A 27,935-nucleotide genomic window follows, 5' to 3' on the forward strand; every position below is an offset into this window, starting at 1 on the left:
TGACTTCAGGGACGGAGAGTATTTGTACCAATTTTGCTTGTATCCACGAATTTCAAAATGCATTTAGCCACCCCACTGCCAACCACTTCACTTGAGCTCACCCTACCTATGAAGCAAACAGAAGCTTTTCTCCTTATGGCCTGACAGAATAAAGGTCCTCTTTTTCCCGTTGTTGACAAAAGCCGAGACCTCTCTCTTTTCCTTTTATCCACTTGTCAATGAATTTCCTATAATAATGCATTTAGCCGGCCCACTAATGTCAGGAGGCAGTTAGAACGTTGCCATTACAGCTCACCCACTGGCTGGAAGATTGTTTGAAGGTTGTTGGAAGTGGTTTAAAAATTATTATTTTTTAAATAGAAAACTTTAGATGGTATTATTAGGTATTTTCACTATATTGGGAATTTACATGGTGAAACGCATTCTTAGACATGACTACATCGTGACTAAAAGTGGCAGCCATCTTGATTTGTGCATTATCAAAAGAGGAATACCCAGAGAGCATTTGTACCAATTCTTTTGCTTTTATCCACTTGTCAATTATTTATTGTTGTTTGTGGATTTTAATTATTTATTGTTGTTTGTGGATGGTTCTTTTTTGTTATGTGTTTTGTAATGCTCACTAAAATCTTTTCAGCATTGCAGATTATTATTTTGTTGATATATTTGTTATGTATGTTGATGTCATTCTTCTTTGTTATATGTTTTTATAATTTCTTGTATATGTTTTGTGTGGACCCCAGGAAGAGTAGCTAATGCTTTGAATCAGCTAATGGGGATCCTAATAAATCAAATCAAATCAATTAAACACTTCACAAACATCAGTTATCAATAAATTAAACATCAACTTTTAGCATATACCTCGACTTTCAGCATGTGCCCTTGTTGGACTTTCATGGGACTACAGCACTGGCCATCAGTATTTATCAATACTCTGAGACAAAAATATGTTTGCTTCGGGGACTGCTTATCGAACCCCCTTACGAGCAGACGGGGCTCTGCAAGGCGGGAGCGGTACAGGACACGCTAGCTGCTAGCACAACAAACTGCTTCCCTTTCTATAGAAGACCCACCCCCTCAGAGACCCACCATGATGGTCCCAGTGACAGCTGCCTGTGACAGCCCTGTGCCTGAGCCAAAGAGGCCAAAAGTTCAGCCCTCACAAGGGGGTCCCATCACATCTTTGCCTGCATTAGTGCACTCAAGCATGGTATTGGCCACACACACACACACACACACACACACACACACAAACACAAACAAACAAACACACACACATGCATGCACATAAAACAAACACACACACAAATTCCTACCGGGCCTCACTCTGCCTACATTGGCATAAGGCCAGGCCCTGGCTGTCACAGCGATCTGGTTGTCTGTCACGGTCGGCATGGAGACCGACAGGGACGGGTAGAGGCCACATCAGACTGGCACGTTTACCCCCCTGCGAGGACGGATGTCCCTGTGACACCACCCTGCCACTCTGAGAAGTCAGTGGTGTGAGGAGAAAGCTCTCTCTCTCTCTCTCTCTCTCACACACACACACACACACACACACACACACACACACACACACACACACCAGTGTAGGGGGAGGGCAGAGTACAGCAGGGCAGGGTGGGATCCTGTAGTGGAACGGGAGGCATTGGGGCGGAGGTAGAGCCGGCGTCTGATGATCGCAAGGTTGGCAGATCGGCAGTTCGAACCCCGGCTGGCCACATATCGAGGTGTCCTTGGGCAAGACACTGACTCCCAATGAGCGGGCCGTTGTAAAGCGCTTTGGAATAAGGCGCTATATAAAAGTCACTCCATTCACCATTAAAGGGTTTTTAACCATCTCCTCTCTGTGCCTCTGACTGCACAGACCCAGTAGTCAGAGGCACACACACACACACACACACACACACACACACACACTCACACACTCCCTGTCAAACCATGTCCTCATGTCGCAGTTGAATCTGGCACAATTGCGAAGATACCGTGTAACAATTCTCTGTGGAGTCCCCATAGTCCAACATGAAAGAACACGGCATAGCTCATTCCTACAGCTGGATAGAGACCGAAGCAATTCAGGTTAAGTGCTTTGCTCGAGAACAGAATATTATATCTCATTATATCTCACCTGGGATTTCAACCAGCTACTTCCTGCCCAGCGGAGCAGCAGATACAGTATATACCTCTCCCGTGGAAGCTGGTGGAGGTAGAAATCAGAGGACCACCAGCTCATTGTAATGCATGGAACGCGCGTGTTTGATACCATTCCTCATTCCATTCCATGCATTACAATGAGCCCGTCCTCTGATTTCTACCTCTGCGAGACTTCCCTGATAACACTTTATATCAAAGGCAAGGATTTTTAACAGACATCAAACTAAGTGGATTGAAAGCAGTCCCTGAAATGCCAGCACGCTGTTTGGAGAGTGTGTGTCTGTCCCTATAATGGCAATTTCACTGCTCCCCAGCTGTGTGTTAATGACGACCAGATTAAATATTCAACTGTGTGGCCTCCCTCTGTTTCCCTCTGCCCAGGAAAGAAGCAAAGCACACTCTGTTTAATATAACACACACTCCTGTCCACTGGCTGCCTCCCTGCAGGCACACGCACACACACCTGTGTCAGACGTATGTACACACACACACACACACACACACACACACACACACACACACACACACTCTAATATGAAACACTCCAAACCCCTACTCAAACCTCAGAGTGCAATTAAGGTGTCCGCACCGCACACACACACACGTGCCAGACGTACGTACACACACACACAAACATACACACATGTACCAGACACACACACGCAGACACAACACATACAGACACAACACACACACACACCCACACACACACACACTCCAAACCCCTACTCACACCTCAGAGTGCAATTAAGGTGTCGTATCGAAGTGATTTCTAGATTTTGCCTGGAGGTAAATTGCAAGAAAGGTGTAGTTAGACTGCAGTTCCAAGGGGGCCAGTGGGCTCCTTATCTGGCGGAGTGGAAAGAGCAGGTTGTGTAATTATTTTCATTGGCTTTGATCCAGTCTGTCAGCCTTCCCTGATGCAGACACCTGTTGGCGTCCAGATCTGTCTCAGCTCAGTTAATTAGACCTGCAGCTACAGTCCTGGAGCAGAGGCTACACACACACACACACACGGACGGACGCACACGGACGCACATGCGCATGTGGACGCACACACACACACACGCACACGTACATGCATGCACGCTGACACACACGCGGACACACACACACACACACACACAGGATTGTATTCATGCTCTATGAATGTTCTCACACTTCCCTTTATTATATATGAACACCAAGAGGCTTACCCTACCTCACCTTGCCTCCTCTCCCACCTGAGCCACAGTGAGTCAGCTCAACAAGGCATCAACGTGCTGACGGGGTGACTGGCGGTGTGACTGTGTCCGTGAGAGGAATACCAGGCAGGTGTACGGAGGCCAGAACCATGCTGACTGATGGGGTCACTTGTAGGGTCAATTCTCCATCCCTCACTCCACCGCCTCAAAGACACGTACAGAATCTCATCCTGAATACACAGAGGCCTCCTAGACACTATGTGCTGAGTTAACAATCAAACACTTTTTGCAGATCACCCGTGTATATAATATTGTGGTGTTTCTAGGTCAAAACCTCTCCAGTCACGTATACAAAAAGAAGGCAGTCAAAAGGAATGTGAGTATTTCACACAGTGAAAGCTCTTGAACATTGAGAAATGTTATTTCTCCGATTAGCATTGCACTTTCTACACAATGGATTCCATGGTCGCCCTCTACTTTATTGAAGGAATGGTGCTGAATGGACTTCAGGAAGGACTGGTCATACAAAATGAAAGCCACCAAAAGAAAAGAATGGAACTATTCAGACTATGCGCACACACACACACACACACACACACACACACACACACACAGACAGAGACACACACAAAGGAGGAAAGCAAGAGAAGGAGGAAAGCAAGAGAATAATAATAATTATTATTATTATAACTTGAATTTATATAGCGCCTTTCACAGACCCAAGGTCACTTTACTGGGGAATGGGACAAACAGAGGAGGAGAAAAGCAGGTATAGAGACAGAGAAAGAGATTGACAGACAGCCAGACAGCCAGCCAGACAGCCAGTCAGACAGCCAGTCAGCCAGACAGCCAGACAGCCAGACAGCCAACCAGCCAGCCAGGCAGACACTTTTTCAGACCACGACTATGCCAGACAATCTTACTGAGCAAACATTCAAACTTAAAGAAAACAAACTTCTATCCTATCTTCTTCTTGTTCTCTCTCTTATGTCACTAGCCTTATCTATCCACACACACACACACAATTATCTAGCCACACACACACACAATTATCTAGCCACACACACACACACACGCACATTATCTAGCCACACACACGCACACACACACGCACACACACATACACACACACACGCAAACACACGCAAACACACACATTATCTAGCCACACACACACACACACACACACACACACACACGCACACACACACGCACACACATACATATTATCTAGCCACACACACACACACACTATGTGTTGTTTTGTAAATGAATCCAGCCCCTCCACCCCTGGGCCAGGGCTCCTCACAGCTCTCAGAAGTGTCGTGGTTAAACTGGAGACGTCTCCTGGGGGCAATATAATCTGTGCTGGGGAAGACGCCACACACTCATACAACAGACAGTGTGGACAATGATTGTGTGTGTGTGTGTGTGTGTGTGTGTGTGTGTGTGTCTGTGTGTGCGCGCAAAGGAGTGAATAACTGAATGTTGACAAAAATAAAACTGGGTGATGTAAATAGCCTCCTCCCACCCGTGCTCTCTCTCGACTTTCTTCTTTCCATCCCTCTCTCTCACTCTCTCTACTTCCTCTCCTTTGTCGCTGAGCAGGATTTGTTACAGGTGTTAAAGAGAAGCTCTCATTAGCCACAGAAATCTGCCTTCTGCTGTCCTGCTTTGAACTTGGCCTCTCATCCCCTCAACAACGTTTTCTTTCAATTGGAGACTTGATGATTGATGTTTGGTCGATATGCTTGAACGCAAGCCTTTGATGGTCACGTCCATATGTGTGTCTGTGTGTCTGTGTGTGTGTGTGCGTGTGTGTGTGCGTGTGTGTATGCGTGTGTGTGTGTGTGTTCATGTGTGTGTGCATGTGAGAAAGGTTAATGCACTCCGCCATGCAATCAATGCCCAAATACCTAAGCTTCGACATGCACACATACAGCAATACGCTCGCACAGACCTCTTTAGTCTCTATTGAACTTTCCCTGGTGCATTCGGCTGCCGTTTAGTTCCACTAGCTAGGTCCAATTAGATATAATAAAAAAAAAGAAGCCAGCTTGGCAGAAGGAAGCGAGCGGGAGCGAGTAGGGACGAGACATGGGGAAACAGGGAAATAATGGGAGAGGATAAGGTGTGCAAATCAGGCTTACTGTACGAAGGAGGCAATCAGTACAAGCTCTGAGACACCAAGACACGCTCGTGGTGCTCTCATTAACGAGAGTGGAACACACACACAAACACATGCACGCATGCTCACGCACACACACAAACGCATTCACACACACACACACACACACACACACAAACACACACACACACACAGACACACACAGACACACACACACAGACACACACACACACAACTGACTTATAGACATGACCATCAAAGGCATGCACACCATTCAAGCAAATCCTCCCTTCATTAATAGCCTCAAAGCCTCCAATTTCAAGAAAACATGTCCGTGGCCCAGGGAGGACATGTTGAGATGAGGGGAGGCTCAAGTTCAAAGCAGGACAGCAGAAGGCCCTTTTGTGCGCCTCTCTATGTGGAGGATGAGAGCTTCTCTTTAACACCTGTGACAAATCCTGCTCAATGGAGGAGAAGAGAAAGTACAGAGAGTGTGAGAGAGAGAGGGTGGAAAGAAGAAAACAAGAGAGAGAGAGAGAGAGAGAGAGAGAGAGAGAGAGAGAGAGAGAGAGAGAGAGAGAGAGAGAGAGAGAGAGAGAGCACCCGGAGGGAGCTAGGTCATGCCTGAGAGTCGGGTGGAAGGAGGCCATTTCCCCCCCCCCCTGCCTCTCCCCCACCCCTTTTTGCTGGAGTCATTCAATTATTCACTCCTTTGCTTTGGGGGTGAGAGGGGCCCCCGTCACGAGAGCCTCCTGGTTCTCCACCTCCAGCACGGTGGCTGTGGCGTGAGCCGTGTCAAACCAGCGCAGAGTAACACCGGCGAGAAGAGAATTAGAAGGTGAAAGGAAAAAAGACACGCTTGGCGATTAAAACTGCATGAACCCCTGAACTCTCCCTGACTTTCGCGATGCAATGATACGCATGTACTGTGTGCTTGTGTGGTGTCACGGTCTGAAAGGGTCAAATGTAGGTGAAGAGAGTGGAGGGGGTGAGAGGAGGAGGAGGAGGAGGAGGAGGAGGAGGAGGCGGTGGGGGAGTGCGCCTCAGTCTAGAACACTCTGTCACACAGTCAAGCATCTATTGTCACTCACAGGTACGCCAAGGTGACAAACAACCACTGTTATGCGACATCAATACCAATAAACATACATTCCACCCAGACCAAACCAGGTTTTTGGAAAAAAAACAACAGTAATTGCCCAGCAGTGGAAATTGCCGGAGAATGGCATGTTATTGTTATTGCATAGGGGTGGAATTGGGAGCACGCAATGGAAACTGACGAATGTCACAACATACTAAGTTGACAGGTTCGAAACAACAGGCTGGAAATGTGATGAATGAGGGAGTGGGGGGGGGGGGGGGGGGGCAGTGAGGAGGGACAGTGAGGAGGAGAGAGAGACAGCTACCCTGAGAAAGAGAGAGAAACCCAGAGAAAGTGAGAGAGAGGGTGGGTGAGTGGGAGGATGCGGGGGTGAGTGAGTGACAGCGTGGCGTTGTCAGCTCCTAGGTGGCGTGCTCTTCTGGGGAGCCCCGGAGCGTGTTCTGTTAAGTAAACAGCTGCATCGACGAGACCTCCTCAAATATTAATGAGCAACGATTCCCTCCACCGCCTCGCTGACACTGACAGGCTGGTTGGCAGACCAAACTCCTACACTCCTGGACGCTCCATACCAACCTACCACAGGCCACTAGGGCCCCATGGAGCACTGTCACCCAGGGCAGAGCAGGGCAGGGCAGGACAGGGCAGGGCAGGGCAGGACAGAGTAGAGCAGGACAGAGTAGGGCAGGACAGAGCAGGGCAGGGCAGGACAGAGTAGGGCAGGACAGAGCAGGGCAGGGCAGGACAGGGCAGGGCAGGACAGGACAGGGCAGAGTAGGGCAGGACAGGGCAGAGTAGGGCAGGACAGGGCAGGGCAGGACAGGGCAGGGCAGGACAGGGCAGAGTAGGGCAGGACAGAGCAGGGCAGGGCAGGACAGGGCAGGGCAGAGTAGGGCAGGACAGAGCAGGGCAGAGTAGGGCAGGACAGGGCAGGGCAGGGCAGGGCAGAGTAGGGCAGGGCAGAGTAGGGCAGGACAGAGCAGGGCTGAGTAGGGCAGGACAGAGCAGGGCAGAGTAGGGCAGGACAGAGCAGAGTAGGGCAGGGCAGGGCAGAGTAGGGCAGAGTAGGGCAGAGTAGGGCAGGGCAGAGTAGGGCAGGGCAGGGCAGGGCAGGGCAGAGTAGGGCAGGACAGGGCAGGGCAGGGCAGAGTAGGGCAGGACAGGGCAGGGCAGGGCAGAGTAGGGCAGGACAAAGCAGGGCAGAGTAGGGCAGGACAGGGCAGGGCAGGGCAGAGTAGGGCAGGACAGGGCAGGACAGAGCAGAGTAGGGCAGGACAGGGCAGGGCAGGGCAGAGTAGGGCAGGACAGAGCAGGGCAGAGTAGGGCAGGACAGAGCAGAGTAGGGCAGGGCAGGGCAGGACAGGGCAGGGCAGGGCAGGGCAGGGCAGGACAGGGCAGGGCAGAGTAGGGCAGGACAGGGCAGGGCAGAGTAGGGCAGGGCAGGGCAGGGCAGGGCAGGGCAGGGCAGGGCAGGACAGGGCAGGGCAGAGTAGGGCAGGGCAGGGCAGGGCAGGGCAGGGCAGAATAGGGCAGGGCAGGGCAAGGCAGAGCAGGGCAGGGCAGGGCAGGGCAGGGCAGGGCAGGGCAGGGCAGGGCAGGGCAAGGCAGGGATCAGGCCTCCACAGGGATATCTGGGTCTTGTAGCAAACATAGGGGTCTAAATACTTTTGCTCATGAATTACTATTATTTACAGAGATTCAACTCTAAATTGTTATTTTACAGAATAATTACTGCACTTCAACAGTCAGAATCATATCAATAATCTAAAAGGGTATTTGATGTCTGTCAAATATCTTAAGTTCTTTAATAGTTCCGAGACAACACATCTAAATAATTAAAGACAGAATTGTATTATTACGCTAAGAAACACACAATGAATATGCAAAGATTAATAAAGATGACTTCAATCAGAATTTAATCAGTCAGAATTGTAATGGTTTGGAGACACATGCAATGGCAAAGAAATTATAGTTCATGGGGGACGAAAGCGATTGTTGTCAATTATTTACAGAACCGAACAGATTCCGAGGCTTGAGTACAACACACTCTCCTGGATGTCTTTAAGTTGTAGAATGGTGAATGTACTGACTTACAGTGTATAGTCGCCTTATTCCAAAGCTCTTTACAATGGCCTCTCATTCACCCGTTCACACACACATTCACACAAGGCAAGCTACTATGCAAGACGTCGGCCCGCTCATTGGGAGCAATATGGGGTTCAGTGTCTTGCCCAAGGACACCTTGACATGTGGCCAGCCGGGGGTTTGAACCGCCGATCTGCTGACCTTGCGATCATTAGACGCCGGCTCTACCTCCTGAGCCACAACCGCCCCTACTTGTGTGTGTGCCAGTCCCATGGTTGTGCCAGTCCCATGGTTGTGCCAGTCCCATGGTTGTGCCAGTCCCATGGTTGTGCCAGTCCCATGGTCGGGTCTCTCCTGGGTAGAGAGTGAGCTGTGTTCTTCTCCAGTTGTGCAGAGCAGGTTACTCATCCCAATGGGACGATCTCAGAAGGCTCTTTGAGGGGCTCATTCCAACAGATTAGGTAGAATCTCTCCAACAACAGCTCCTTCAAACACTATTCCCTCATTCTCAACCTCTTTTACCGCCGTTCTCTAACTGCTTGTTAAAGTTGAGCAATGTTATGCTCGTCTCCTGCTATCAGAAGAGTGATGTTTGAAACGCACGCTGATCCCATCGGGTAAGAGGAAGTCTTATGCAATTGTATGAAATGATTGCCAAAAATCTTTGTTTCATATTAAAGGAGAGAATTATATCCCACACTAAGTGATTACAACTAAAGTATTGATGTAAGACTTAACACAAGCGGATTTAGGATAAAGATATCCTACACATTTAGTATGAAGATAAGTACATTGCAAGGAATATACAGAATACATACGTAAGAATGCACTCACAGGTCGTACGTTGGCAGATGTGTGGAATGATCAAAGGCAATCATGTGCACAGATCTTTTTGTCTGTGTGTGTGTGTGTGTGTGTGTGTGTGTGTGTGTCTGCCTACTCTGTGAAAGTTCCTTCTTAAGGACGTGGGGGTTTGCTGGCTTAGGATGCAAAGCTAGTAATGCCTTGGTTACGGTCTGTTGAGGGGTCTGCTGATTGACCCCACCCATCCACACACACACACACACACACACACACTTTTTTGTCTTGTAGGTAACCTACACATTACATGAAAACGTACTAAAACACAGCATCTTGCCTGCCCACATCATCTCTACCTCTCCTCTCTCTCTCCTGTCTTTCTTTCTTTCCTTCCCTCGTTCTGTCTTTCCGTGTGCCCATCAGACGAGAATGAATTATAAATGAAAGGGTGCTCAATCCAGGAAAATCAATACTAACAAGGTCCGAGTTAACTGTGCCGGCTCAGAGCTCTCTCCCTTTCTCTCTCTCCTTCCCTCCCACTCTCTCTCCTCCCTGTCTACCTCCCATCTCTCTCTCTCTCTCTCCTCCCTGTCTACCTCCCATCTCTCCACCCGTCCCTCCGTCTTGCTCTCTGGGTTCGCCTCACAGAGGGAGGGAGACATTACTCACTCCGACCTCTCTCTGAATGCTAAAGAGTCTACAGAGAGAAGTTGGCCACATATGCCGGACTCATTATGGTGCCAGTAGGGGGTGGGGGGGGGCTTACAGTTCTGTTTAAATACCTAAAGAAGAAGGGAGACGAACAAAGACTAAACACCACTAACTGTACTCTGCCTCCCCCTCGTTACTGAAGCTTAGGACATAGAACCGTTAGTGGTGCCACCCCTGCACCCCACCCCACCCGACCCCACCCACCACATCACCTCACCTCTCCACTGACAGTTTGAGAAAGGGTCTGGCTCAGGAGGAGTAATGGAGCTTGTCGGGGAGCTCCTTCCATCACACCACTTAGTCATCCGTCCAGCCCAGGGGGTGGTTGGGCGGTTAGAGGGGTGGGGGTGGTTGGGGGGGGTAGAGGGGTGGAGGTGGTTGGGGGGGGTAGAGGTGCGTTGATGAGGCTCCGCTGGGAGTCTGGGCAGCCCGGAGGACTTCCTCACCACCCAAACATTTCTCCTCACATCAGTCACGCTGTGCTGGCAGGAAGCCCCTTCCAACCCCCCTCTCTCTTCAATTTTCTCTCTCTCTCTCTCTCTCTCTCTCTCTCCCCCCCATATTCCTCATTCCCTTTCCTCCCTCCTTTATTACACTCCACCAACCCCAGGCCAGAGTTCCTGGGCCACCGTTCCCTCTTCACACACACCTGCTGGGCAAACATGGCCCCCACACACCCCACGACTTCAATTATTCACAGGGTCAACCGCTCAGATGACGACATCCCTGCCCCTCGCTGCTGTGTGTGAGCGCAGGGGGGCTGATGAGTCTGAAACACCGTCTGGCACACAAGTATACCACAAGTATACCCCCATATTCCTCTAATTCTCCCCACACAGATTTCACTTGCATGTGAAGCCCCTAAAACATCATAACCCAGTTTAAACCTACAGTACATGTGAGAGTTGTTGTGAATAAGCCATGATGCCCATAGACAAGTTCTATGGTGAACCTCTGAGCTCTACTCCCGCCCAAGCCCTTGACTTGGTTATGTTTGCGTGGCTGACTAGTGTTGCATAAGCTCTTCAATATTGCAAAGGCAGGGATGAAATATACATCTTAAACTTTAAACCCAGGGGTGGAGAGAGAGAGCAAGGGCAGGGTGGGCAGGTGAACTGATGAGCATTGACACTCGCTTCAGAGAGGAAGCCAAGAGGTCTAAAAAGGAACAGGATAAATAATGTGATAACACTCGACTGAATAAGTGCTACATCAATATTGAAGCCTTAAAAAAAAGACACACTACATTTGCATTCACATAAAAACAAATAAACCCGAGGGCAGCTGTGAGTATACGAAAATGTTCTTGGCATTCCCCCATTCAGCTCACAAAGACTGGCTTTGATTAAAGAGGAAAAGGGATTGTGAAGCAAGCTTTTGTCTCGTCTGTTAAGTTGAAAACCCTTCACATGATGCATGGAGGAAGACTCCACAGTTATTTAAGAAAACCCTATTTTTGTTAGATATACTAAGTCAACGCATTCTCCACCCTTTCCACTCCCCTCTGTCCCCGCTGAAGTGCCAGTGATCTAGTCGGTAAAGAAACAAAGTGTCTTCTTCTCAGTTGGAGCGTGGAAGAGCTGTCAGCCGCCTCAGGACTGTGTGATGATACCATATCAAATGACACTTTGATCCGCGCGCCGCCGCACTGTTTGTTTACCGTCTATGATGACATTCAGCGAGGGAGACGTGTAAGAGCGCACGTCATTAAACACTGGCTCAGAAAGGAAAAAGGAGCCTCACTGGTCCTCAAACTCATAATGACAACTTCAGGTCATAACGAATCAAAGAATATGACAAGAGGAAGAGGTGAACAACAGATCATGTCCAGATCAAGTCTCTCTAAGATCAGACTCTAAGATCAATGAGAGAGAGAGAGAGAGAGAGAGAGAGAGAGAGAGAGAGAGAGAGAGAGAGAGAGAGAGAGAGAGAGAGAGATAAGAGACTGGGATGAAAGAATAATTGAATATGCTTTTTCTTGATAAATAGTGATCTTATATGCGGCTGCTATTAGTAGATTTGCCAACGTATAAAACCATGTGAATCATTTTGTGAACGATTAGCCTGAATTGCTAAGCTAGGCAGTTCTTTCCAAAATGGTGGCTGTGGGGAAAAGTAGGCCAAAACAAGACAAAGACCCTTGAGGAGATGGAAATGAATGTCTGCAAATTAAATTCTACCCATACCCAAAAAGTCTGCATCCTAACTGACACACCTGAAAAGCAGGCAATTTAAAGGGCTCGTGGAGAGAAAAACAGCTGGGGAAAAAGCAAAGTAACATCAGACAAAAAGGAAAGCTCAAGAAGAAACAAACCAAGAAGAAAATCACAGTGAACAGCAGCTCTGAGGAGAGTGATGTTCCCATCCCACTAGGTGACACTTCTGAGTCTGAGAGCTCTGAGGATGAGAGAAGCTATCCAGACATCTCACATCTGTTAGCTGGTGACTGTTATAGTTCACTTTCAAACCAAATGCAGGAGCTACCGTTACATTGGCTTGGTGGAGAAACTTGAGGACGACGAAGTGGCACTGGCAATGAGAAACCCACTTTTGCACTCAATTGATGTGGCATTTTTCCCACTAAGTGATGTGCTGAAGAAGCTACCTTAACCTCAAAAGGCTGGGGGAACTGCAAGGAGGGAGCAACATTTTTGTATTTTCCTGCAACCTTAATGGGTGGAAGGTTGAATAGTCATTGAAATGCTGAACAAAAGATGAATGAAAATTGTTTCACCACATTCAAATGTTAAAAGATTCTGAATAATAAACTGTATTCGGTTGGTTTTATACTGTTTATACTGTACCTTAGCTGCCACAAGTCTCCTTAGCTTCACAATCGCGGGTGACATATAGGTCACGTCTTTCAGTAAAATAACATATTAGAACATGTTTGCATTGGACATTAATATGTTATATTTGAACCAACAGTATTATGGCGTTTATACAGTTTGTTTAACCCACCTGAATGAATGAGAATCATGGACAACATGTTAACGCTAACGTTACTCCGTGGCTTGTTTATTGAGGAACTGTTAGTAGGCTGTTGCTAGGCTACTAGCCAGAGCAGAAACCTCTCTGTCCCGCTCAACTACATACTCACCTAACCCTAACCCATGGAAGATAAGAGGAGAGAGATAGAGATAGAGAAAGAAAGAAAGAAAGAAAGAAAGAAAGTATAGAATCAAATAGAAGAATATAGTATAGAAGAATGCATGTGCCTGCATTAGTTTTTTCCCTTGCTCTTCATTCCTTCCAGACACACCAGTTAAGGAGCAGCCTTCCTAACTAAGGTCTGTTCATACTGAATGTCACAGGGAGGGACCAGTACTGTATCTCTGTGGAGGAATCAGCCTTTGTCTGACATAAATCCAGCGATGGGGAGAACAACTGCACTACCCCCTGTGTCCCTGTGTCCTAAATGAGAGTCTCTGAAACTTGGGTTCGTCTTTTCTGTGGTGCTAATACTGCTATTGAAGATTTTCCAAACCACCAAAGTAATATGCAAATATCTACCCCATGTGGCGTCAACTGGCTGACACACTATCAGCAGAGAGGCAGGCGCTCCATTTTTGTGTGAGTGTGGTCAAATCAAAAGGAGGAATGATTTTTTAAAAATATGTACTTGAGAAATAAGACAACAGGAGAAGTTTAAGAAGTCTGTCAACTGTTGGGAAGAAGTTGCCAGGGCCTCCTGTGGAGATCTGCATGGCAACCTAAAGAAAGCTCAGAGTTATTTTAATAGAATTAAAATCTGAAAAGGCTGGTTTTAGTGAACTTAAAAATGTAGACGACGTGCATAGTTGGGTTTGCTGCATTGGCATGTTGAGGTACCCAGACCTCACCTTTTGGGGCCATTTCAGCCTAAAAAAATATATAGTCCCTATCATAGAGAGGCAGTGATGGAGACTGAATCAGTGATCTCCAAGTCCTGCTGCAGGAGAAACACAGACTCTTAATTATCCACTTGAAGCTGTTCTTGTCTGGTATGATCTTGACTTTGGTTTGTTCTTTCTAAAGCTGGAGACCGATAGAAGCCGTGGGATCAATGCCCTCCCAGGCCCTGATCTGAGTTGCCATGCTCTCTCAGCTCGGCGGGCCTGCAGCTGGATCTGATGTCAATCCCCCCTCTGCACCCCAACCACTGATGTAGCTAGGCTCGTCTACAGACACGTAGCGTCTCGCTAAGCCCTTCCTAATGCGCCGTGCCTCCGTGGCTCCCGCTCCCTAGCCCTCCTGATACCACACAACCCAGAAAAGACAGAGCACTCCTCGGATTACACCGCACTAATACGTATCAATCTCTCCTCCACAGTTTGCGTGCCCAACAGAGCGCAGGAGAGGACCTGGCAATCTCATTACAACACAGACAGAATAAGTGAGGCATAATAATAAAACATGGGAATTAGGTTAAAAACTAATTACGAGTTGATAGAGAAAGACGCCGGTGGTAATGTATAGTATATCCCCGACTCGTCAAGTAAACGACGCGCTGGTGGGGCCCATTGGAGATGGCGTAGCCGCCTCTACTCGTCATTAACTTATTAGATTAGCCTTGGGCGGCGAGTAAACAACTTCAGACGTCTGGCAGCAGCAGGCACCCACTCCACTAGTCTTCACCGTTATCGGGATACAGAGGGACTGGACAGCAAACAAAATGACTCTGCTGAGAAAAGGAGGCAAGGGATTATCAAAGAAGAGTGGAATGGCGGGGGAGAAGGGAGAGAGAGAGAGAGAGAGAGAGAGAGAGAGAGAGAGAAAGAGAGAGAGAGAGGGGCCTGTTCAGGCCAGATGCCTGAAGCACTTTAGATTCAGCGAACGCTTCACTAACGAGCAGGGGAGGAGAGTTCGCTGTGGAAGCAGTGGCCTCTGACTTTGATTACTAGCTGTTGGAGGGAGAAGCAGTTCTGTCCTGCCATGCCCAGGATCCTCCAACCCGCCTGCCACATCTCATTTGGGTTACTGCCACGGCAACCGTCCATTCAGCAGTATCGGAGACAAACGAGGGCGCCTTCGCTCCTTCTCAAGGTTAACCCCCACTTCGACGGAGGGCCAAGGGGGGTCTGCCAGTCTAATTCCTAATACACTTAGAGTAATTAAAACCCATCTACGAAGAGAGGAGAATGTCGATAGCGCCTTTTTTTCAGGTGCTAATGAGATGCTAATTTGCTGGCCTCCGCTAGGAATGAGGTATAGGGAACTCAAGGACAGGAACCAGATTGATTCCGCTGTGTCTCTGTGCCCGTTTAAAGACATTCGTCATGGTGACAGGTAAAAATATTGGTCTCCTCAGACAAATTATTCGGGGCCTGTGTTTTCTGCACAGCCCAGGTGGTCTGATGTGTTGATGTCAGACATAATACTGTAGAGTGTCCTTTCAGACTAGCCCCCGACTCCCTATCATTTACAGTGTATTGCCCCTGTTGGTTCAGTTATTTTCACAGCGAGGAGTGCATCGCTCCCCTGCCTACCAGCACTGAGTGAAGCCTCATACTGATAACACCCACAGGCTACTGTCTACATAGTGTGAAGAGCCCAGACCAGTTAGCGCACACCCTACCGAGCCAGCCTTCACTCGGACTCGTTGAGAAATTCCAGGGGGGAGCTGGCTGTCCCACTTTCATATAGACAGAGAAAGATGTGGATAGCACAAACTGCCTCTCCTCCTCGCCTTGTCCACACATATTTAGCACTTCGCTCCTCTACACATTTCAAAGAAGTTTGCTAAGCAATCTAGCCCGCTTGGTTCCTGTATCCACTTACGAATACATTCCCCTCATGTTTATTAATAGGATGAATGTTCTTTTTTGGACATCTGAAGTTACTCCCCTCCGGTGGACGCATGACGGTTCCTCAGTCCCCCCCTCAGGGTGCCAGTTTGTCGCTGGGGTGCAGTGGAGCAATGGTGTGTGATGACACAGTAGAGGCAGTGATTGGTCCCGGCTCTCCAGAGTCTGTGGACCGGAGTCCAGTGAGGCTCATTTGTGAGCGTGTTGTTTTGCCCTTTTTTCTTACTGAACTGTAGAAGAAGAAACGGTGTTCTGCATCCCTGCGGCTTGACTCAGCTGGTGTAGTCCTCTCACAAACACAATAATGATCCCAATAAACTACAGAGAGAGGGAAATTATTTTGAAAATGGAGAAATCAAACAAGCACATATTCTACAGAACAGGCTTTGAAGGAAGCCATTTCTATTTGAATAGGGCGATCTGTGTCCAACACTAACATGTACCCCAAGTGTTCTAGCCAAGGCCTCCTCGTCCTCCTCATCACCCCATCACTGGAGCTGCTCGAAAGCACACGTCACCTGAGAACTGACAGATATTAGACCTGTCAATCACCTTGACGGACATGTCCCAGTCACCAAACACCTCTACTGATTAGCTTCTGAGTGCAAGGTACCGACTTAGCAGCTCTCCCTCTCCCAGGCACTTCTCATTTCACCAGGCACAGGAATCACCCAAGACACACTTCACCGCCAAGAAACGGAAATATCAAATTAACTCTAGGCCAGTTTAGTGTGGAGACTTGTGGCGGCTGATCATAATACGTTCATCAGAAATATCTCATTTCATAATTTTGGAAATTAAATTCTCAGCATGCCCAACATCAGCTTTTCATTTTCAAAGATTAGATTTTAGATGAGCTTCACTACGAAGGTTGAACGATTCTCATTTCACACAATATTGACAATATCATGTCTTTTCAGTGAGAGGCAATCATTGAAAGAGGATGGAATCTGGCTGAGGTTTATATGAATCCGTATGAACTCTGCTTCTCCAATAAAGTATTTGCTGCAATATGATCCTTGTTTAGGCAGGATAATATGCCTCCATCCAAAGAAACAAAGTGACAATTGTCCTAATAAATGTTACATTTCAGGAGTAGCAACCAGTGTGTGAATCTGTCTCATTTCTCTACAATGTGATATGCATGTCTCTCTCTCTCTCTCTTTTACTGACGTCTTCCTCCAGCATTACAATCTTCCATCCTCAGAGCCTTGGCCCAGGGTGGCTTCAATTCATTTCACACCACAAAAGACAAACTAACTATAAGTCAAAGTAACACGTTTTAGACCCTCTCACACTAAAGCTGTGATTGTGTACCTGAGGATCTAAATTCACTGAGAACTCCAGTGTCAAGAGACAGCCAATATGTAATGCGTGTTAAAATAACACCATGCCTCGTGTTTTTCTTTCTAGGTACTCAGATTACATATTTCTAAAGTATTCATTTCGCCTCATGCATTTGGATTTGCTTATGCAAAAGGAGCTAAAAAAGCAGCTCGTCATATGAACACCAAAAAAACATAAAAGAACCCGTCACAGAGAGGCATTACTTTTAGAAAGTTGACTTCAAAAGGGCCAAAGGCTCTGGTGTAGTTTGAACCATGCTAGAGAGGCGAGCGGCAGGTGGAGGGGGTGGTGGCGGGGGCGGGGGTGGTGGGTTGATGGAGGAGTGGAGAGGGTAGGCCCTTTGATCTGTCGCAGAAGAGAAAGCACAAAAGAACAAAAGAGACGAAGAGGAGCACAGAAGTTTGCAAACAAGGCATGCACTCAATTCCCAATAGGAGAGAGAGAGAGAGAGAGAGAGAGAGAGAGAGAGAGAGAGAGAGAGAGAGAGAGAGAGAGAAGAGAGATAAAGAGAGATAAGACAAGACAAGATCTGGATGTTATAGCGACTCCACTCTGTGGGTTGTTTGGGGAGTTCTTTCAAGCCCTATGCTAAAGCAATTAGCATCGAACCCCTTCAAGGAAACCTAAGCCAAACCACAGTGGCTGTCTCTAACGTTGTTAATGTTTAGCAACAAGTCAAGCGGGCCAATTAAACATGAAGTTTTAATTGGCATATCAGGATGGTGTTGTGTTGTGTTCTGTAACCCAAGACTGCAGGCTACACATTAAAAAGTACCGTCCCGTGGGTCCTAGTCCTCCTGCGTGTCAGAACTCTCTGAGACTAGTCACTCCTCATGCAGAACCACTGCATTGATTCTGGTTGAGAAAGCAGCAGTGTGCATTAGTAATTAAAAGCTCAATCTTATCTATACTAGTAAACATACCAGTAGACACACCGATGTAAACAGCATGTATACTGTACAGTACATGTGTTCCTGTCAACAGCAGCAGACGTTTTGAGTGGGGGCAATGCTAGATGGTCATTGGTGAAAGACGCATCTGGAATCCATGTTTCTGATTATCATACTCTATCAATGCAGGCATCATTCCTCCCCCAACTAAGATGGACAAAGATTGGAGACATTGCTCACCTTGAAAGAGAGCTGCGTTCTGGATGATGAGGAGCTTCAGCTGAGCACTGGCCGCCTGCAAGCCTGACTCCATGTTCTGGCGGGCAGCAACCTGGTAGCGCTCCTCCATCCTCTTGGAGCAGCAGGTCAGGCCCTTGGGCTGGCACACCTGCAGGTCTGCACCTGTCCAGCAGGGAGCAGGAGAGGCAGTCAGAACCATAGAACAAAGGTGAGTAAACAAACAAATTCTCCTCTTTACCTAATGTGTACGGCTACCACAAGCGAGTGAGTGAACAAATGGCATGTTTTTACACAGGTAATTCAGCTGGCGTCACCTAGACAGGTGCGCTACAGTACTCTGAGGACTGTATATGTTAGCCCACCTGAAAACAAAAACAAAAGGTTAACTGAAATTAGCCCTTTATAATTCCAATGAATGTCATTTCATTACAGAATGCTTACTATTTTAATGAATGGTAGATATAACACGTCTCCACTACTTAAGAGGTGTGACATATATTTATTTCTATGTCCAGAATCTCTCAGTGTTGAAAGAGGAGAGCCGGACATGGGGAACATCACACATCCGAGTGTGTGAAATGAACAATGACTTGGCAGATATGGCAGATGATACACTCACAGCTTTCAACCTGACCACTGTGTCTGAAGGTTGTTTATACAAAAGAGGACATAATTGGATTTTCTTGGGCTCTTTTGAAAGGTGTAAATGTAAGTCATTGAAAGAAAAAATGTGAGTGACAAGGATGTTTCATTGGGAAATGCAAAAAAAAAAATGCACATGTATGCCTGGATCAAAGAGGAGCTGCCCTGAAAAAAATAATTTATTTTGAAAAACGGAGAGAACTAATTAAAGCTGAAATACATGTGATGGTCAGACCTTGCTTCTTTCAACTGTAGGATACTCTCTGTGAACTGGATAGTAAACTAAGATAAAAAAATAAATATTGGGGGTGCAATGAAAAACAATATTTGAAAACACAACATGCATCACATTCACATGACAACAAAAAGGGCATAGAATTATACTTGTGAAGTGCAAAAATATTATAGGTGATGTATACTATATAGAATAAAAGTGTACGTCTGGTGTAATTCTCATGGTTTGTGGTGGAGTTGCACCTCTACGAAGGTACGTTGTATTTTTCAGATTCAGTTCATATTTCATCTGTCAAAACAGCAGAAAAATAGGTCCATTGAATAATTCACTGCCTGCAAACAAGACGTAAATTTTCCAACTGATTCCCATATCGCTCCCAAAAAATGATACACAGACAGATACAAACAGGGCACAGTCAAACGATTTTAAATACAAAAGGGAACCCTACAGAGACACATCCACACCCCTCCCCCCTCTCTTTCTCTGCAAGTTGGAAAAAAACTGAACAACAGAATAGTAATCTGGATAGGTGGGATGGAAGCTTGTCTTATTGATCAACCAGAGAGGCATACGTGACACTAGACTGATTGATGGCAAGGTAAACAAACATTAGGAAAGTCGGGGTAGAGATAAAAGGGAGGGGAGAGAGAGGGGGGGTGAGATGTATGAGGAAGAGTGTCGTTGATCTAAGCACAGTGTTAGGAGAGGATAGGTGGAACACCTGCGTCAGGAGACAGGGGGAGACGGTAAGATAGCGGGACAGATAAGGGGTTGTTGTTGTTGTTGCATATACGAGTGGACATGAAATCACATCAGCCTAGTAGGGCACATAGCAAAACGGTGAACAGCAGTATAACAAACAGTCTTTTCTTACAGTGTAGCCTATGTGTTTCAGCAATATCAATTCAGAGCTCAAGTGGAAAGAGCTCAAGCAGTGATAAAAAGAAACAAATACTTCCAAGCAGAAGTCAGGTAGTTTACTGCCAAGAACCACCATGAAAGCAGTCAAACAGAACACAAACACTCACGCTGGTGGAGGCTGGTCTCATTGTAATGCATGAAACGGAGTGAGGAATGGCATCAAACACATGTGTAATACCATTCCTACTCCGTTCCATGCATTACAATGAGCCCGTGTGATTCTACCTCCACCAGCCTCACCTGATGCATGCTAAACTGCGTAGCATGACCAGAGTCGGGCTCTTGAGATTTGATCAAAGTGAATCTTCAATATAGTGGTGTCACAGCACCTTTTGCATGCATGCTGACAAGTGTAATATCTTAAATCAATACCTACAAGGGACTCCTGGCAGATAAGATCAACTTAATTTCAGCCTGCAGGGGCACAATTATTAAGCTGTCAATACCACCCTAGGAGAGGTGGGCGCATGTGGAGGAGATAGAGAGAGAGAGACGAGAGGATTTAGCAATTATCTTCAGCAAAACAGACAGTTTTATCAGCTCGGTTGCTCGTCCGCGGTTTCGCAGATGATGAATGTGTTTGCGTATTATGTATTACAGAAGTTCACAGCAGTGAGGAATACAAGTGAGGGACTCCAGGGAGATTATTCCCTATGGAGATAGGCCAAAAGAAATATTACGCATTCTAAATAAAGCCTTCCCGCTGACAGACACACCGCTTGGGACCAACTTCCGCCTCCTCTCCTTTGCACTCCTTGTTCTCCTCCTCCTCCTCCTCCTCCTCCATCTCTTTATTCCCTCATTCTTTGTCATCACTCCCAGCTCTGCTTGGCGCTCCTTTCCCACCGTCTCTAGCATCCCTGTCTCCAGCTGCACTCCTGACATCAGGAAACAGGAAACCTTCATTTTAGTCTGCACATCCTCCTCCCTCTGTCCTGACGGCCACATAACAGACGCAAATAGACCCAAAACGACAAATGCAGAAATAGGAACATTATACACGATCACCCTAATGTAACATTTCACATTGTCACACCGTTGCTACATTCCTGTTCTGATCAATAGACCATAATGTCAGGTCAAATGATTCGACAGGCGAAAAACAATGCTCTTTCATCTCTGCTCTCTAATTCTTCGATCTATCCACCCCGTCCCCTCCCCTCCCCCCTCCCCTCCACCAAAGCCAAGTTTAAATTCACTGATTATCCTCCCGTTGTCCAGCAGCAGCCTCCCCCCTCCTCCAAGTCCCCGGGCCACTGCACTGGGTGTCTGTCTCAGAGAGGAGCTGGAGATGACAGCTCCAGCAGGGCCACAGCGAGGGCTGTGTACACAGCACAGTCCCTCTCTCTTCATCTTTAACAAGCTCTGAGACTCCTCGCCGGGGGACTGGGAGAGAGCGCATAAATGTGTCTCTGTTTCTCCGCACCAATTAGAAAGCGATCAGTATGCAAGTTTAACGGAGGACCGAGGAGTTGTGTTTAGATATAGAATATGTTAAAAGGCCTTTATTAATGGTATAAATTATAAGATCACCAACTTCTGTTGAGTTATAGCTGCGGAGGACCCAGGGCGAAATGAACCACTGACACTTTACAGAAACAATACGCATGAATAAAATTACAATAAGACAATTTGCCACCAACCTAACATCATTAGTAAATGTGGATTTCACCATAAAAAATGGCTCCAGTGCTTGCTTTGAGGGCTACTCTCTCCCTCTGTTTTGATACAGAAGCAGTGATCTCATGGCCCATTGGGAAGGACAAAGCCTTATGACCGTATATTTATATTATTTACACCTCTATGACTTTATTCTCAGAATCCAAAGTCAAAAAGATGGCATCACTATTCTAGACGTAAACCACACAATGAGTGATCTTGTAAACTTTTTTTTTTTGTATGTACGGCTATGGTAATCACACTTCGACAAGAGCAGATATACACAGTGAGTCAGGGGAGGCTAGTGGAGCTAGAAATCAGAGGACGGGCTCATTGTAATGCACGATATCGAATGAGGAAATGTATAAAACACTTTCCTGCTATGAATGTCTAATTAGACAGAAGAGTCCATCTTGCAGTGGGTCCGATTAATGTCGCCAATTAGTTGAACCCCGTCTCAGTTGAAAGGGAGGAATGTGGGCATTGTTGTGTCTCGTTTGCATCATAAACACTTCCTCTAGCGACTCCATGTCTGGTCACTGTTCCCTTTTCTCTAGGATCCCAGGACAGCATGTCGCCATGCCGACCTGACCCCGCCACTAATTACTATGGGGTCAGCGTCCATCAGGCTATTGTTCACGTCACACACACACACACACACACACACACACACACACACACACACACACACACACACACACACACATATACATACATACAGTACACGCACACAATATCAAACATGGAGCCATTTTGTTTCTTCTCCAACAACAACAACAACAGCAACCAGCACCAGTAACCCACCCACCCCCCTGCCAACCAGGGCTGCTCTTCTAGTCAGTGAGAGTGATTATCTTCCCCCAAAAAACAGGTCAGCCCCCCCCAGTAGGATAGACGACTGTGCCCTAAAACTGGTCAACCATTTACAAGCACTCTCCTGCTGTCACTAAACGTACGACCGTCACTACTTAAAGTCTTATATGTCCTGGGGTGAGCCTGACATTACAGAGGTGCCCCTTGTGACCAGACACCATGACGTGTTACTATTAGATTTTGACAGCCAGCATTCGGTTTTGCTTTCAGGCAATAGCCCCCCCACCATGCCTGTGATGAGAACTCTACTCCCTGAACAATATGTTATATCTTCTGCATTGGTGAGAACTGCAGTGCCTTTAAAGAAATACTGGGAAGAAGAAAGAGGATTTGTGGTCTTGTGCCCCCTGGCACCACATGCAGCATTATTACAATTCAGAGCTGTCTTCTCTCCTCCACATCCTCCTGATACACCCCTGGACAGTTACCTCTGTAGCAGAACACACACACACACACACACACACACACACACACAAACACGCATGCACGCAAGAACATACACATACACAAACACACACAAGCATTCAAGCAAGGACATACACACACACTAAACCCCCAAAATGAAAGCCCACTTCTCATCATCAACACTGAGGTCCTCCATCAAATCTGTCAATACAACCATCCCCTATCCTCTGACCCTCCTCCCTGGCCCAGACACCCTGGCAGAACCAGGATGACTGTTCTCTCTAAACCCAGGAGATCAGTGAGTAAACACATTTAATCCCAGGTCCACCACATGGATTATTGTGAAGACGAGGAGAAGGGAATAAAGGAACATAAACAAGACCAAACCTAAAAAGCTGCACAGTAAATCTGAAACAGGAGAGGCTGCTGGGTAAATCAGAGATGCCCTTATGGAGAGGGGAACCGGCAGCCCTGCCAGGCACAATCAGGACCAGGCCCACTAACATAACCACTCACAGGTTACATGACAGCTGTTCACATTCATTTGCAGCTCCAGACAACAGGATATGCAGTGAGGGCAATATTGGCCAGTGCACCCCTATCAAATGTGTCCTACATTTATATTTTGGGGCATTTAGCTGACGACACCTTATTCCAAAGCGACTTACAACAAATACATTAGATTAAGTACGTGAATCATCTATCCACCTGTCTTAGTAGGAAAAAGTAATCTACGCTCAATCGAGGGGCCATTGTCAGTTGTCGTGCTAGAAGGATTTTTTTGTGTGTGTGTCCTGTTGTTGGGAGGTTATCCTCGGACTGGACAAAACCATCCAGTCGCCAACGTTGTATCTACTTTGTATCCCAAGCATTCTTACCTCGCCTACTAGCAAAGACAATTAATTCAGTGGAGGGAGTGCTGATTTGTTGTACCGTCTTGTTACATTCGCTGGGCACTTAGCATTGTTTGCTGCCAGCACTGTCCTTATTGTTCTGGGAGAGTGTGAATCACTGGCCAGGAAGAGAGCGAGAGGGAAACAATTAACCTGAAGCACTTCTCTCCACCCAAACGACACTAAAACACCCAATTAACATTTTGAGGCCGGCTGAGACTCAGCCACATGAGAGGAGCATCAATGTACAATGGGAATACGAGCAACAGGCTCCGCCAGTGCACCAATTACACAGTCTGCTGCAGAGCGACATGGTGGGGTTCTATGGTTCTCCCGCCTTAGGACTCCTATCACTTTAGCTCCATTGTTTTCATAGATAAGTGCTTTGATTTTATAACCATGCTCAGATAACCTGCTGTGATAGCTACATCAAGATCACAACGAGAGATACAAGTGCTCTGATACATCTCCAAAGTGAACTCTCCTTATCTTCAGTGGGGTTCAATGGGGTTCATTGCAATATGACAACCCTAGTCGTCTATCTGTACAGTATAGTATATAGTATCAAGGACCCCAATTGAAATAAGCCAGTGGCTTTCTTGGGTTTTTATCCTGTTAGTTGACCTTGTATGTAGTATGTACTTTCATGTACCTACTTCTGCAAATCTTCTAATAAAGTTTTCAATCAATCAATCAATAGTATAGTGGATAGTGTACATAGCCTTTATTTATGTAAACCAGCTCCTTCCCTTCTTGTGTTTTGTTTTTGTTTTTTTTCTTTCCTAGCACCAGGGGAGCCACCCCTCCTAAATTTCGTTGTTTGGTACCTGTACTGTAGCAATGACAATAAAGACCATTCATTCATTCATTCATTCATTCATTCATTCATTCATTCATTCATTTGGCAGTGCAAAACAACAACAACTGAAAAGATACTCGCTCTCATTCAGGCCCATATAGGGCAGAGGAGAGTGCTCCTCCTGCTGGTCAGATCAATGCCTTTATTCTCACCTGCTGACTTTCCATCACAGCTCAGAAATCTGTGGATAACAGACAGGGGGAATGTCCTAAAATATTGATGAATAGATTGTAACAGGTTGAATTGAACTGCTGTTCGGGTTTTGTGCAGGCCTGTTTGAAATAGAATTGGGGCCGAATCCTGCTCGCTAACTGACTGTGTCTTAACAGGTTCCCTAGGCGTGTGCACCTGTGCTTCACCCTTTAAAAGCGATGTGCCCTCTACAACCAGGGAGAGTGCAGAGCAAGGAGAGGTATCAAGCTGAGGTGCTGCGCTCCAACCATGCAAGCAGCTGTGACTCCTTCGGTAATGATAGTAGAATGCTGCCTATAGATTAATTAATTGGCTGATTGATGAGAGGCTGACAAACAGATAATGCCAATTTTCCACAGTCTTTCGCTGACACAAACAAAAAAAGTGGTAAAAGAAAGAATGAGTGAGAATTTTTTGAAAATGAGCCACAGGGCATCAGAAACAATATGTGGGCTGGATGTGGTAGTAGCTGTTAGAGTCGACTCTCACTGCCTTTGTTAAAAGCGCTTGCAGCCTTGAAATGGGGAAAAAAATGAAAAAAATAAACTATTAAGTCCTCTGGAGATTATTAGGGAGCTTTGCAGGAGATGTTATGTTCTGAGGGCCTAACAGACTCTGTGTTTCTGCCATCCCTGATGATATGGAAGAAGAGTGGTCTGCATAGCCAAAGGGACAGCTCTCCATCATTTCTACATCTGCCAGTCTTATTCATTGGGGGATGTGTTGAGCTCAAACTACAGTAAATGTAACAGATAGTTATCCCAGATATAGTGTGTTTACCACCAGCGCTATCCCACTGAGATTCTATTGTCGGGCCATTATGCACAAGTTAGATTGAAATCAAAAGACCCAAGTGCATCTTAGCCGTTATGGAGGAGAGGGAATGCCACAACATTCTATACATGAGGCAACATCGCTGGTCCCTACACAACTAGAGTAACTCAAGCATGTTCAGTCTTTCAAATGAAAAACTTTTAACTTAACTTAGTGGGGTATAGATTTAATTCACATATATACTGTATAGTTCACTCACTGAACAGTTTATTAGGAACACCTGTAGGTGGTGTAACGCTGTGGGGAATGTTTTCTTGACACATGTTGGGCCCGTTAATACCAATCAATCAATGCTTGAATGCCACAGCCTATTTGAGTATTGTTGCTGACCATGTGCATCCCTTCATGGCCACAATGTACCCATCTTCTAATGGCTATCTCCAGCATGATATAATGCACCATGTCACAAAGCAAAAGTCGTCTCAAACTGGTTTCATGAACATGACAATGAGCTCAGTGTTTTTCACCGGATTTGAATCCAATAGAACACCTTTGGGCTGTGGCAAAACGGGAGATGTACAGCTTGAAAGTGCACCTGAAAAATCTTCTGGAATCGAATGAATGGTCTTTATAGTCATTTATACAGTACAGGTACCATACAACGAAATTTAGGAGGGTGGGCTCCCCTGGTGCTTGGAAAAAAGACTAAAAACAAGAGAGCCAAGGGTAAAACAAAAAAGAGAAAAGAGCTGGTTGACATAAATAAAGGCTATGTACACTATCTACTATACATTAAAACACTGTGCTGTACACTATGCTATACTTGATGCAATAAAGTCATCATGAACCAGAGTCTCAAAGGAATGTTTCCAACATCTTGTGGAATCAATGCATGCGACGAAGAATTAAGTCTGTTTTGAGAGCAAAGGGAGGACCTACCCAGTATTAATATAGTATTCCTAATAAAGTGTTCGGTGAGTGTACAATTTAAATCTTTGGATGCGTAAAGCAAACCACAGTGACCCATGCGTAAGGAGTATACTTAAGAAAGCCTGGCTAATAGTTACCTGAAACGGCGGTTTCTGGTGCCCATTTGGACCCCGGGTGGAGAGACTGAAATGACGCACGCACCTCGTGGCAGCTGGGCGCAGGTACCTGTCCGCCGGGCACTGAGACCGGTAGGCACAGGGCGCACAGAAAGAGCGCACCCGACAGCGGAACACCGGTCATGGCATACGATCAGAATTTTGCCAAAACCAGGCAGTAAATAAATGTGAAACTAGTCACTACTACAGTTCGTAAAAGACGAGCGCCAAGTTAGTACATAGCCAATGTCAAAGCCTCACGGCACATTCGTAAAGTTGGGTTGAATACTGCAGCTCCGATAAGCATCCTCAAAAAGGGCACCGCAGACGCGAAACGGCATGTCCTGTTGGGTAGGAAGGTGTTCTCCTCTCATATATCTCACTCCTCTCCGATATTCATATACTAGTCAACATGAAACACATAGGGAGCCCTTGTTGTTTTCCTACCGCTCGGTTATGCAGTGGAGCGGGACCTCAGTGCTGATAAACTTACAAATATCCCACTCACTTGCACCACTGACTGTCAGCTGGCTCCGCGAGACCCATGTCCTGAATTCACTGCGCGTTATCGCTCTCCAGAGCGCGCGCCACAACACAGCGCTGTGCGCACTTGCAGAGCTTTGTCATACAGCAGACAATATGCGTTTACTGTTGTAAACTGATAAAGCACTTATCTGCAGCTTGCCATGTCGTGAGACAAATATGACAAATTGTGCCTTTACACCCCGAATAATTTGCCTGATTTAACTATCCATAACGAACACACATTCCAAATGTGAATGAATTAATGAATGGTCTTTTTACATAAATAAAGGCTATGTACACTATCTACTATACTATACAATAAAACACTGTGGTGTACTCTATGCTATGCTATAAATATCCTAACTTTTCCTATATCTGAGCCTTATGTACACAAGGGTTGTCATATTGCACATGGTATTGTTGCACATTCACACATTCCAAATGTGA

The 27,935-nt window shown here is 46.5% G+C and overlaps 1 protein-coding gene across 1 annotated transcript in view; it reads right to left on the bottom strand.

The window, feature by feature from the left end:
* The window catches only part of gpc3 (glypican 3), a gene marked incomplete at both ends in the record, with an annotated part of 80,527 nt that extends 53,419 nt beyond the window's left edge, over window positions 1-27,108 (bottom strand). The window contains 2 exons of the mRNA XM_080526932.1: window positions 18,426-18,587; window positions 26,946-27,108. Coding sequence (XP_080383058.1) covers window positions 18,426-18,587; window positions 26,946-27,108 — 325 coding nt within the window. The remainder of the gene's footprint in view (window positions 1-18,425; window positions 18,588-26,945) is intronic.
* Between the last annotated feature and the right edge of the window lie 827 nt (window positions 27,109-27,935).

This window comes from Nansenia antarctica, assembly GCF_963989245.1.
Source record: "Nansenia antarctica genome assembly, chromosome: 3".
Taxonomy (NCBI): domain Eukaryota; kingdom Metazoa; phylum Chordata; class Actinopteri; order Argentiniformes; family Microstomatidae; genus Nansenia; species Nansenia antarctica.